This window comes from Equus caballus, chromosome 1 (assembly GCF_041296265.1).
Source record: "Equus caballus isolate H_3958 breed thoroughbred chromosome 1, TB-T2T, whole genome shotgun sequence".
Lineage (NCBI taxonomy): Eukaryota > Metazoa > Chordata > Mammalia > Perissodactyla > Equidae > Equus > Equus caballus.
Genome location: NC_091684.1, coordinates 159,387,531 through 159,401,528, shown reverse-complemented (window position 1 = coordinate 159,401,528; position 13,998 = coordinate 159,387,531). Strand labels below are relative to the sequence as shown.

Genomic DNA, 13,998 nt, shown 5'->3' with positions numbered 1-13,998 from the left:
TTCACTTCCAGCATAATAATGATGCCGCTTTGTGAAGACTATTCTGGAAGAATTGAGAAGCTTCCTGGTTTTTCTAGCATTTTTCTTATTTTATTCCTCTGATCTATGACTGTTAGACTGATCCCTCTTATTCTCTCAAACCTTCAGTAAAGTAGGGGAAAATAGTCTGAAGAATAGGAAAACAAAGGGTTTCTTGATATGCAAAATATAATAGAGTTGAGATAATAAAACTATTAATATATTGTGGAATTTCCTGAGATGTCTGTAAAACAAATGAATTTACATAAAATATTTATTCACAATTCAGAGAATCCACTCATGTAATTGAGTTTACCAAAATAAATTAGTATAATTAGCGATAAGCAGGTCACATTCTAGGTTCTTTTCATTTTGCCTTTTTCCTGTTTCGAAGTTTTATTTTCTCCTCTCCTTTTGGAAATGTCTTCTCATAAGTGTTTGTAGGAAAAGTTTTCCATTAGGATATGGTAAAAGCAGAAGTCCCATTATCAGTTTATGAACTTTTCCTGGAAGACTAACTCTATAGACCTCTGATGTTGCTATACCAGAATTAAGAATAACAAAATAGGAATCAAACATCCTATTTGAGACTTTGAAACACTTTATTTTCTTAATGTGGAAGGCTAAGAAAAGTGAAAAGCTATTCATTTTCTGAAAGTTGAGGTGAGGTTACATTTTTCAAGGAGAACCTGCACTTAAAATCTCTGAATACACTTCCTTACCAAAAATCCATTTACCTCAAGACGGCAACATATACTTATTTTTGATTAGTAGATGCTGATAAAATTTTCTGTAACTTTTATTTTCTTTTTCAAATATTAGCTTTTGTGGGACATAAAAATTTACTTTGGTCAGTGAGGATTTATTTGAAAAACTTTGCTGGATGGAAGGCTTTCTGTAGAATACCTGAAGATAGATGGGACTCGTGGAACAGGATATCACAGAATCAACTGGCTTTCTCCCCAGGGTCATCTTAGTCTTATATTTCTCTCTCCATCTCCACCCCCAAGTTCAACAGACTTAGAGACAGGGCTTGTCTTTAGCTGCCACAGCATGGAGAGTAATGGCAAAGGCTTTAGAATTAGACCTGGATTTGAATCCAGGTTCCACCATTTACTACCTGTGTGCCTTTCTAACTTATTTCATATCAATCTCAATTTCCTCATCTCTAAAATGGAGGTGATAACAGTACCTACTTCATGGATTCTTGGGAAAATTAAATGAGATAATACATGAAAAACAATAATATAATTATTATTATATAATAAGTGAAAGTCATTGCTGTTATTAGGTATAACCAAAGTAGCAAAGATAACTGTGGTAACTCCCGATTCCCTTTCTAAGCTATTCCTTTTATTCTTTCAGGCTACTAAATTCCAAAAAAAAATGAATTGGATATAGTGGAACTTAGCCAAAGAGGCCTTTCTGGATCCCCTGAAATTTTACCATGTAGATCATGGTAAGGTCATTCTAAGGAGTCAAGAGGAAGAAAGCTAGCTTGGTTAAAATACAGAACAGTGAAAATTCATTTATAACAAGAGAAGTTCAGATTAAAACTTCTGAGTTGCCATTTCTCATCTGATTAGCATAAATGCAAAAGTTTGTCAAGATACTCTGTTGATAAGACTGTAGAGAAACAGGGTTGCTTAGCATTCTGATAGGAATGCAAAAATCAATCATTGCCCCTACAGAGGATAACGTGGGAATATTTAGCTTAATTGCATAAATATTTCCTTTTTTTTTTTTCTTTTTGAGGAAGGTTAGCCCTGAGCTAACATCTGCTGCCAATCCTCCTTCTTTTGCTGAGGAAGACTGGCCCTGAGCTCACAACCATGCCCATCTTCCTCTACTTTCTATGAGGGATGCCTACCACAGCATGGCTTGCCAAGAGGTGCCATGTCCGCACCCAGGATCCGACCCGGCGAACCCCGGGCTGCCAAAGTGGAACATGTGAACTTACCCACTGTGCTACCAGGCCGGCCCCTGTTATTTTTTGTCTTTTTGATAATAGCTATTCTAACAGGTGTGAGGTGATAGCTCATTGTGACTTTGATTTGCATTTCCCTGATAATGAGTTATGTTGGGTATTTTTTCATGTACCTCTTGCCCATCTGTATGTCATCTTTGGAAAAATCTGTAGAAAGATCTGCACAGATCTTCTGTGCAGTTTTTAATCAGATTGTTTTGTTTTTTGCTATTGAGTTACATGAGTTCTTTATATATTTTGGATATTAATCCCTTATCATATATATGATTTGCAAATATTTTCTCTCATTCAGTAAGTTGCCTTTTCATTTTGTTGATGGTTTTCTTTGCTGTACAGAAGCTTTTGAAGTTAATGTAGCCCTACTTGTTTATTTTTGCTTTTGGTGTCAGATTTAAAAAATTATTGCCAAGACCTATGTTGAAGAGCTTACCACTTATGTTTTCTTCTAGGAGTTTTATGGTTTCAGGTCTTACATTCAAGTCTTTAATCCATGTTGAGTTAATTTTTGTGTATGGTGTAAGATAGTGGTCCTATTTCATTCTTTTCATATACCTGTCCAGTTTTCCCAACACCGTTTATTGAAGAGAACATCCTTTCCCCCTTGTGTATTCTTGGCTCCTTTGTCTTGTATTAATTGACCGTAAATGTGTGGGTTTATTTCTGGGCTGCCTATTCCGTTCCATTGATCTATGTGTCTGTTTTTATGCCAATATCATACTGCTTTGATTACTACAGCTTTGTAATATAGTTTGAAATCAGGGAGTGTGATGCCTCCAGCTTTGTTTCTCTTTCCCAAGTTTGCTTAGGCTATTCAGGGTCTTCTTTTTAGGATTGTTTGTTCTATTTCTGTGAAATATACCGTTGGAACTTTGATAGGGATTGCATTAAATCTGTAGAAGGCTTTGGGTAGTCTGGATATTTTGACAATATTAATTCTTCCAATCCATGAGCACAGAATATCTTTCCATTTATTTGTGTTTTCTTCAATTTCTTTCATTAATGTCCTATAGTTTTCAGTGTATAGGTCTTTCACCTCCTTCGTTAAATTTATTCCTAGGCATTTTATTCTTTTTATGCAATTGTAAATGGGATAATGGGATTGTTTTCTTATTTCTCTTTCTGCTTGTTCATTATTAGTGTATAGAAATGCAACAGATTTTTGTATATTGATTTTTTATCCTGCTAGTTTACGCAATTCTTTTATTCTAACAGTTTTTGGGTGGAGTCTTTAGGGTTTTCTGTATATAATATGTCATCTGCAAATAGTGACAATTTTACTTCTTTTACAATTTGGATGCCTTTTATTTCTTTTTCTTGCCTAATTGTTCTGTCTAGGACTTCCAATACTATGTTGAATAAAAGTGGCAAGAGTGGGCATCCTTGACTTGTTCCTGATCCTAGAGGAAAAGCTCCAGCTTTACATCATTGAATTTGTTAGCTGTGGGCTTGGCATATATGGCCTTTATTATGTTGAGGTACTTTCTCTCTATACTCACTTTGTTGAGAGTTTTTATCATAAATAGATGTTGAATTTTGTCAAGTGCTTTTTGTGCATCTATTGAGATGATCATGTGATGTTTATCCTTCATTTTGTTAATGTGGTGTACCACCCTGACTGATTTGCAGATGTTGAACCATCCTTGCATCCCTGAAATGAATTCCACTTGATCATGGTGTGTGATCCTTTAATGTATTGTTGAATTCAGTTTGCTAATATTCTGTTGAGGATATTTGCATCTATGCTCATCAGGTATATTGGCCTATAATTTTCTTTTCTAGTGGTGTCCTTGTCTGGTTTTGGTATCAAGATAATGCTGGCCTCATAAAATGAGTTTGGAAGTGTTTCTTCCTCTTATATTTTTTGGAAGAACTCAAGAAGGATTGGTATTAATTCTTTTTTGAATGTTTGATAGAATTCACTGTGAAGCTGTCTGGTCCTGGACTTTTGTTTGTTGGGATGTTTTTGATTATTGACTCAATCTCCTTACTAGTGGTCAGATTTTCTATTTCTTCATGATTCAGTCTTGGTAGGTTGTATGTTTCTAGGAATTTATCCATTTCTTCTAGGTTGTCCAATTTTTTGGCATATAATTGTTCATAGTATTCTCTGTGATTCTTTGTATTTCTGTGGTATCAGTTGTAATTTCTCCTCTTTCATTTCTGATTTTATTTATTTGAGTCCTCTCTCTTTGGTGAGTCTACCTAAAGGTTTGTCTATTTTGTTTATCTTTTCAAAGACCCAGCTCTTAGTTTCTTTGATCTTTTCTATTGTCTTTTTAGTCTCTATTTCATTTATTTCAACTCTGATCTTTGTTATTTCTTTCCTTCTACTAACTTTGGGCTTCATTTGTTCTTCTTTTTCTAGTTCCTTGAGGAGGAAAGTTAGGTTGCTTATTTGAGATTTTCTTTGTTTCTTAAGGTAGGCATTTATTGCTATGAACTTCCCTCTTACAACTGCTTTTGCTGTATCCCATAAATTTTGGTATGTTGTATTTCCATTTTTGTTTGTCTCAAGGTATTTTTTTATTTCTTCTTTGACTCATTGGTTGTTCAGTAGCATATTTTTTAAACTCCACATATTTGTGAATTTTCCAGTTTTATTCTTGTATTGATTTCTAGTTTCATACCATTGTGGTTGGAAAAGATGCTAACCAAAAGAAATCCAAATGGGATTTTCACTTTTATGAAAAGGGTCATTACTCTAGTAATGTAGGTCCTCTGTAAAATCAAAGAAGTGTAGTGTGAACTTTTGGAAGGTAAGGGATAATCTTCAAGTTATACCATTTTGGCTTGTCAAAGGTTTCATAGGAGCACTCTACTTTCAGATAGCATGGGAAACCTATAAAATGTTACATGTCAATTATATGTCAATTAAAAAGAATTTTAAGTTTAAAAATAATAAATAAATAAATAAATAAATAATAGAGATATAAAAGGAACGAGAAATCCTTGAAGAAATGGATGATATCACATTTGGAGTGGGAAATGTTCAAGATGAACCTGGAACTTCTTGTCATGTCAGAAATAAAGGAAGCTATCGAAGACTACTGGAGTTGATTCAAAAGTCAATGAGGTTCCCCTTGGCCAAAGTTGGGGTGATTTGGCTCTCAAGAATAGTAACTACACTAGACTGAAGTTATCAAATATGCTTAAATCCATGAGTTTATAATAATATTAAAAACAGAACAACAACTCATTAACCACCTTTGAAAAGTGCTACGGAACCGATTTAGTTTGAAAACTGATAATTGAAATAATCAAGCATTTGTCCTGCCTTTGCTATATGAAATTTACCTCATGGTAACCAAATAGTTGATGAAGAAAAGTTGCTCTTTATAGAAGTATTTCAACTCATAAATGAAGAATGATAAAATCAGAGTATCATCACTTTGCAACCCTGTGATATTGTGATTTATAAGAAGAAATAAGTTTGGTCTTCATTCCATTTCTGGAACAGGGCTCCTAAAACTCTCAGGATTTCCTAAGTGATGAGACTCTTAAAGTGTTGCTTGTTATATTAATGAGGTGACTTTTTGACCCCACCTAGGAATGGGGGCTAGTTGCCAGGAGAACCAAGCATGTAATTAGAGAATTTAATTACCTCTGACCTCTGGGAGGAGGGGCTGGAGGTTGAATCAATCTCCACTAGCCAATGATTTAATCAATCATGCCTATGTAAGGATGCCTTCATTAAACCCCAAAAGGACTGTGTTCAGAGAGCTTCCAGAATGGATAAGCAGAACAGTTCAACGTGCCACCATACTGGGCCTCAAACTCCACAAGAACAGAAGATCCTTTGTTCAGGACCTCAGTTTACATATCTCTTCATCTGGCTATTGATTCATATCCTTTGTAACAAACCAGTAATCTAGCGAGTAAATAGGTTTCGTGAGTTTTATGAGCTGCTCTAGCAAATTAGTTGAACCCAAGGAGGGGGTCATGGAAGCCTCTGATTTATAGCCAATAGGTCAGAAGTACAGGTAACAACCTGGACGTTCAACTGGCATCTGAAATCTGCTCTAGAAAATTAATCGAACCCAAGGATGGGGTCATTGGAACCTCCACTCTGTAGCTGGTGTATCAGAAGCACAGGTAACAACCTGGAAGAAGTGGAAGGCGGTCTTGTGGGACTGAGCCCTTAACCTGTGGAATCTGATGCTATCTCTGGGTAGATAGTGTTAGAATTGAATCGAATAGTAAGACACTCAACTGGTGTTGGAGAATTGCTTGGTGGTGTGGGCCCCCTGCACTGGAAATTGGGTCCAGAACCTTTAAACTACTAATGAATCGATGACCAAATGAACTCAGGATGATCATTAGAGGTTGCAAATAGCACAAAAAGAAAGACAGATGCTGATTGATTTGATCAAGGGTCTAGGTTGAACTACCAACTTACAGAGGATACCAAATACAAAGGAAAGAAAAACATTAAAATATCACCACAGGGATCAATGTGCAAAATATAGTCTGTGGGAAATTTACAGGAAAATGGCCTGATTTCTTTAACGAATAAGTGAGGGGGGAAAAAAGAGGGACAAGGAAGCTACTGAATAAAAGATTAAAAGACATATCAACCAAACTTTATTTGGATCCTGATTCAAACAAAGAAACTATTGAAAAAAATTATGAGACAATCAGAGAAATTTGAACTCTGAATATTTGATGGCATTAAGGAAATAATGTCTTTGGTTGTGATAATGGTATTATGTCATGTTAAAAAAAGGAGTCCTTGTATTTTAAAGACGTGAAATATTTGAGAGAAATAATTTTAAAAATACAGAATACTGTTATGCCAGTTTCTCCAAACTAAATATAGAAATATATTAATATAGCAATACTTTCCCCCAAGCTTTATTGAGATATAATAAACATATAACATTGTCTAGGTTTAAGGTATACAAGATTATTTCATATATGTATATATTGCAAAATGATCACCACAATAAGATTGGTTAATAGATCCTTCACCTCACGTAATTACCATTTTTTGTTGTGGTGGTGAGAACATTTAAGATTTATTCTCTCAGCAACTTTCAGGTATATAATACAGTATTGTTAACTATAGTCACCATACTATACCTTAGATACCCAGAACTTATTTATCATATATGTGGAAATTTGTATCTGTAAACCAACATATCCTCATTTCCCCTAGCCCCAGCCCTGGAAACCATCAATCTACGCTCTGTTTCTAAGAGTTTGGCTTTTTTAGATTCCATATATAAGTGAGATCATACAGGATTTGTCTTTCTCTATCTGAGTGATTTCACTTAGCATAATGCCCATCCATGTTGTTGCAAAAGGCAGGATTTCCCTCTTTTTAATGGCTGAATAGTATTCCATTTTATGTATATCACATTTTCTTTATCCATTCTTCCTTTGGTGGACATTTAGGTTGTTTCCATGTCTTGGCTAATTGTGAATAGCGCTGCAATGAACATGGGGGTGCAGATATATTTTCAACATAGTGATTTCATTTCCTTCAGATATATACCCAGAAGAGGGATTGCTGGATCATAAGGTAGTACTATTTTTAATTTTTTGAGGAATTTCCATACTGTTTTCCCTAATACAGTGATTATTTTCACTGCAAACACAGTGAGTAGAGAAGCCATTCAGAAGACTAGGGTTCCAGGTGAATCTGAACTGTAAACCAGTTGTCCCAGTGTAAGGAAGCATACTTTCAAATAGATGAGAGAGAAGAGACTGGACAGGTAAAGTGCTATTGGAACACACCTAACACACAAATCAAAGGCACCACCATGACTCTCTTACCACCACTGGAGCACTCAGCCTCCTGACTAGTCTCTCTTGAGATTCCATCTTTACCCTCTCCTCAGACTAGTCTCAAAACAGCAGCCAGAATTATCCTTTAATAATATAAATCATACAATTTTACTTTTTCCTTAAACCTTTCCAATGGTTTTCCACCTCCCCTAGAATAAAATCCAAAGGCTGTACCATGGCCTGATGCTACCCTGTGACTCTCCGCCTCTGTCACTCCATTCCACTCCCACTGTCTTTCTTGCTGTTCCTCCAACATTCCAGGCTATCTCCAACTTCAGGCCCTTTCCATTGGTCTGTTCCCTGTGTCTGGAATTGTTCTTCTTCTGGATAACAGCATGATTCTCCTTTTACATCCTTCAGATTTTTCTCAAGTGTCACATTCTCAGCGAGGTCTCCTCTGGCCATATAATCTAAAATTTCAACACCCTCTCTACTCACTTTCTATCCCGTTTCCTGCCTTATTTTTTTCTCCTTAGCTGACCTGATATACATTTTACTTAAGTTGTTTTACTTATGGTGAGTTTCTCTCATCAGGCTGCATGAGGTCAGAGGGTTGCCTGTTTTTTTTCACTGCTATGTCTCGTGCTTAGAACAAAACCTGTCATAATAGGTATTTACTTAGGAAATAAATATTTGTTAAATAAATGATTACCTGCCTTGCCCCCTCCCTCACTTTCTCCAAATCTAGTCAAGTGTCACCTTATCAGTGAGGCCTTTCCTGAAGATCCTATATAAAATGGCACCTTTCCTTATACATAAACACACACACACAGACCATTACCATAACTCCTTAGCCTGCTTTTTCTTTAAATTGCACTTAGCACCATTTGACATATTAGATATTTATGTATTTATTGTCTCTTTTCCCTTCCCTGTAGATTCTAATTTCCACATAGGCAGAGACTGCATCCTCAACGCGTTAGGACGCACTTGACACTACGCACTCAGTTATTTCCTGGATAAATTAATAAACCAGTTCTGACCACAGCGTTCCCTCCGCGACCACAAACGCTGCCAGGGGTGGCCACGAGGTACCAGCGCGACGGAGAGAAGCTCGCCCGTGAGACTCTAAACTCCACACTCCAAACGCCTCTGCAAAGAGAAACACTGCTCCTTGCTAGGAACTCAAAAACGTCGGTGTTCCCCATTTCATTTCTACTCCTAAAATTTAGCCACAGAATTGACAGCTCAAGCCAACGCAGTGAATAAAAGTATCTAGCAAACTGCTTTGTAAACTGTCGGGCGTTAACCAAAACTTCGCGCTTTCACTTGACTTGATATAGGACAGTCGGCCTGTACGGAACAAAAGCTGGTTCCTAGTAGACGGGGCGGGGCCTGCTCGCTCCCGCCCACGGGGCTCAGGATTGGTCGAGGCTCGTCGGGCCCCGCCCCGGCCGGCCTGCGGCGCGCGCTTGGGCGGGCCCGTCCTGGGAGGCGCGTGGGGCGGGCGGGGCCGCCTTGGGCTCCGGCTGGGTTTGGGGCTTGGGCCGGGGATGCTGCGGCTGGGCGGACCTGTTGGGCTTGGGCGGTGGAGGAGGGATGGCGAACGTGCGGGTGGCCGTGAGGGTCCGGCCCCTCAGCAAGAGGTGAGTGTGGGCGGGAGGGGGCGCCTGAGGCGTCAAATGAACTGAGAGGACGGCGAGGTCCCTGCTCCCCCCTCAAGTGATTGTGGCGCGGAGAAGTCAGACACAAAGTGGCCCAGTGGCCAGCGTCCGGAAACTGTGAGGGCCTGGCGGGACAAGACTCCCGGGCGGGATTTCGCGTCGTGCTCTGGGGGATAGCGGCTCCTGCATGGCCTCAGGGGTGGGGCTGTCCTGTGTCGGTGTCCCTGGAGTCCTGCCAGCAGGGGTTTTGAGGGACCGCGGCTCCAGCCTTGATGCACGGGTTGGGCCTTCCTCGCTGGGTACGTTCAGAAGGACTGAGAAAGTCTCTCCGCGCCGGGAGAGGGACCGGCAGTCCCCTCTCTCCTGGGTGGCTCTGGACTACCTGCGAGGACTGAGAGTTGTGCGTGTTTCTGGGCGCACGTGGGTTTCTCTGCGAAGATGTGGAGAGAGGCAGACTGTGACTTGAGAGGGAAATTGAGGCCCGGAGAGATCGTGGTTTCATCCTGTGCTCGGCAGCTGAAATGTGAAGTAGGGGAAGTTATTCTAACCCCTTCCCTCGGCGTCGTAAGACCCATTTCCTTCTCGGTGAATCGGATCCTGCCCCTCTCCGCTCTGGAGGCATCCAGCGTCCACCCACATAATTTCTTCCCCTTTTCACTGATAGGTTTGGAAAGTCAGGAAAGGCTTCACAGAAGGGTTGGTGTTTGAACTTTTTTCCAAAGTGCGATTAGAGTTTGCGGACAGGTGGAGAAGGTGTAAAGAGCACTCTATGTAGTAAGAACGCTGAGAAAAAAGGACTCAGGCTGTGAGGAAACAGAAAAGTTTTGGTTGTTTGGAGAGAGGGTATGTGGAGGGAGGTGAGTGATGGGAGATAAAGCTGGCAGAATGTGGTTTGGGACCAGGAGGCACATATTGGAGTTATTTGGGAGGTTTAAAAATTTCCAGGACATAAATTGGCTTGAAAATTGGGCAGAAGGGCCAAAAAAGGCATTGTCTCCTGTAATAAAATTTGGTACTAGCAGGGCTTTTGTTTGTCCTGAAATGGAGTCATATTGAAAAGTTATGCAAATGACAGTAATTAGGAAAGAAATGAGATGGGGGAAAGAAACAAGAAAAACAGAGAAGTAGGAAAATGGTAAAAGAGGGACCAGGAAGAAAGAAGGAAAGCAGCTCCTGCTTGAACTGCTATGTTTAGATGGGTAAATGGCTTATGACATCTGGCTTCTGCATTACTGGATGTGGTGGGTCAGAGTTAAGGGGTTTTCACAGGCACAGCTGCTATTCTGGAGGTAGCTTCTGGCACATCCTCTTTTTGCAGAACTGTTCTCGGGATAACAACATTGACCACTCCTAACAGTAACTTCTCAGTTCCTTGGGAATTTGGGATTTATAATAGCATGGATTCAATTAGGAAAATGCTGTTGAAATTGAGTTATATGCAGCCACAGTAGAGAATAACATATCAAACAAAAGTGAGAAGAAGGACCCAAAAGCTTATTTACTTTGAGCTCAGGTTAAGACCCTTGAGCAGCAAGTGGTAGAACCAACATTGCAGATATCCAGGAGTGAGCAGATTATAGCAGGCTGAAGATTCAGGAGCACAGATTTGGCAGCAAATATGGATAAACCCAGCGTGACCCCAGCTAAGAAGTTGAGAGCACTCCCCTCTTCTCACAGAATCCTGCAGAGATGTAGCTATGCTCCAGGGTTTAACTTCCACCATCTTCGCTGAGGCTCATCTGAATGTAGGGAATCCACTGATTATGTGGATTGTTCCAACTCTCAAATAAGTTGTTGGCATAGACTTATTAACAAAGTCATTGAATTTCATCTTGCACTTGGGAAGAAATCTTAGAGATCATCTGGCCTAAGCTTCCATTTTTTGTTTTTCCAGATGAGAAAATGGTCTTGTAAAGTTAGGTAGAGCCAAGATTTGATTCCCCAGACCAAGCTGCTCCTTCCTGAGACTACAGCAAAGTTTCACTTCTTTCTCAATCAAATGCCTGTTTGCTCAGTAGGACTAGAACTGATTCTCAGTAAAATGATAATATGGGAAATGGTTTTGATGCCCTCCCCTCTACCTCACAGTTGTTTCCCATAATCAGAAAGTCTGTATCTCATTATGAGATGCTGCCCCTTGTCTGTCCAAAATCATTCATCATTGAGAGAACATGTTCTCTTCTGCCAATACTGTAGACTGTGGAATGCTCCCCACTTCCCTGTCATAAGTTACTTTTCGGGGGGCCGGCCCCATGGCAGAGTGGTTAAGTTCGTGAGCTCCACTTTGGTGGCCCAGGGTTTTGATGGTTTGAATCCTGGGCGTGGACATGGCACCGCTCATCAGGCCATGCTGAGGTGGCGTCCCACGTGCTGCATCTGGAAGGACCCACAACTAAAAATACACAGCTATGTACCAGGGGGCTTTGGGGAGAAAAAGGAAAAGTAAAATCCTTGGGAAAAAAAAGTTACTTTTCATACACTATATTCCCTTTCTGTGCTTTTTTTTAAAAATCTATAAAATAACTTGAGTGGTTTTTTATGAAGATTAGTGAAAGACTACATTAAAAATACTTAGAGCCTGATTCTTTTTAAGTGTTCAATAAAGTGTTAGCTATATAATTTTTAACAATCATTTTTATTCCTCCCTATACTTGACTGTTTTTTTAAAGTTTTACAAATGAATAGATAACAAGTGGTAATGGCTTGGTTATTTTCCCCTCTAGGACAGTGGTTCTTAAATTATAGTATGCATAAAATTCACCTGTGGAGCTTGTTGTACGGCAACTTGTTAACAGGAATTTGAATTAACTAGCCCCACTGTCTCCCATAATTCTGATGTAGGTAGCCTGTGGGCCACGCTTTGAGAAACACTGTCCCAGGAGTAAATGTGTGACTGAGGGCTTATCCCTGTGCAAAACCTTTAACCGTAAGGACCAAACGCCTTTTGGTAGAATTCAGGACCCAGAGGCAAGTGGTTGTAGCACCACTCTGCCGTGTGTAAGGCTCCTCCTCAGTAGAAGACGGTAGACTTACATTAAGCTCTGTGTGGCCAGCTCTCCAGTGGAGGGTTTTTTGCCCTCATTTTGTTTTAGAATATTTTGGAACCATCAATGGCAGTGATCTAAGCAGGGGAGGAGCAGCATTTCACCCTCTTATCATGTCATATCTTTCTATAAGTGGTCATGTTCAGAACGCTATTTTTTGGTTGCTTTGAGCCAAAGAGTCCTAGATGAATCCTCAAGAATGGGCAAACTTCAAAAAATTAGATAATAGATTTGGAAAAGTTATTGCATGATTTTTTTTCTTATTGTCCAAATTTACTATAATCTATGTATTACTTGTATAGTGGGTGGAGGGATAATAAAACCTACATTAAAATGCAGAAAAGAAAAAAAAAATGTTATCTTGTAAAATGTTAACACCAAAGATGAAAGATTTTCCTTACGAGAGCTGAGGGCAGGTGCAGTTTTATGATCCTGGGGGCCTAAGAGTAAGTACTATCTAGTATGAAATTTGAAAGAACCTCAGGGCCTGGAGGAAATTTAAGTAATAGAAATGTCATTACCTGAGAGAGGGAAATTTCCTCTCATTCAAAATTCAGGGCTTGATCCCAGACTCATTGACAGGTTTAAAAAATAATCTTAACTCTAAAGACCCCTGTCTCACCAAGTGCCCCCCCTCCCGCCCTAATCCTCAAGGTCACATCCTAGGAACCCTGAGAAAGGATAAAAATGAGACCTAAACGTATTTTCTCAACTTTCAGGTGCCAGGCTAGGAGTAATTTAATCGATAACTCATTGTAGTGGAGAAAGTGCTAATGAATTTAATTCTCATCTGTTAACATTCTGGCCTTGAGCACTTTAGCTAAAGCTCTTTATGTTATGAAAAAGGATTTCACATCTAGAATGGGGTATATTCCATTCATTTTGGGCTTCAGGTATCTGGGTCCCTTGGATTAAGCCTTTAAAGTGAATTTGGGGGTTTGGTTAGTTGTTAGCAATGTTACTACGTAACTCCAATATAGGAAGATTCATAAGGATCTTGGTTCTCATCCCAATTTAGGAAGACATAAGGAAGGATTTGGGAAATTTGTTCTTAGGATCTCAACAGAGAGGACTCCAAAACCCTTTTCATTACTGTTTGTGCTCAAAATCCCGGAAAAAATGAGAGGTGATGCCATATTGTGTGCTGAGCTAAGGATGCTCTCCAGGATTTCCAAGCCTGCTTTCTAAAGTGTAGTTAAGAGCCCAGGCTTTGTGGTCAGACGAATCTAGATTTAAATCCCAGCTCTGTCACTGTGAGCTGTGTGACCTTGGACAAGTTACATAATTTCTCTCAGCTTTAGCCTTCCATCTGTAAAAATGAAGATATGTTAGGAAGCTATATCAGGAGGCGTTAGGAGGATTGCATAAGATGAAGAACAATATGTTCTGTACCTAACGCAGTGCCCAGCACATAGAGGGTGCTCAATAATGGTAACTATTAGCTGTTCCAGAGCCAAATTCTAACGATCCAGAGAAGCGTGTTAGCTAGGGGGCTGCTTGATTTGGTGCTTCGAGCTATTTGTGGAAACAGGCCCCTGTTATGGAGAGAGGGATAGGG

At 39.6% G+C, this 13,998-nt stretch overlaps 1 protein-coding gene across 5 annotated transcripts in view; it reads left to right on the top strand.

Annotated features, from left to right (window-relative positions):
* The first annotated feature begins 9,216 nt into the window (after positions 1-9,216).
* The window catches only part of STARD9 (StAR related lipid transfer domain containing 9), a 122,323-nt gene continuing 117,541 nt past the window's right edge, over positions 9,217-13,998 (top strand). For 3 of the 5 annotated variants that reach the window (XM_005603100.4, XM_070238483.1, XM_070238499.1), the window contains exon 1: positions 9,217-9,378. In XM_005603100.4, the coding sequence (XP_005603157.1) occupies positions 9,332-9,378 (47 nt within the window). In that variant the 5' untranslated portion in view covers positions 9,217-9,331. Of the gene's footprint in view, positions 9,379-13,632; positions 13,872-13,998 lie in introns of those variants that run through there. The other 2 variants (XM_070238491.1, XM_070238492.1) reach the window with 2 other exon arrangements.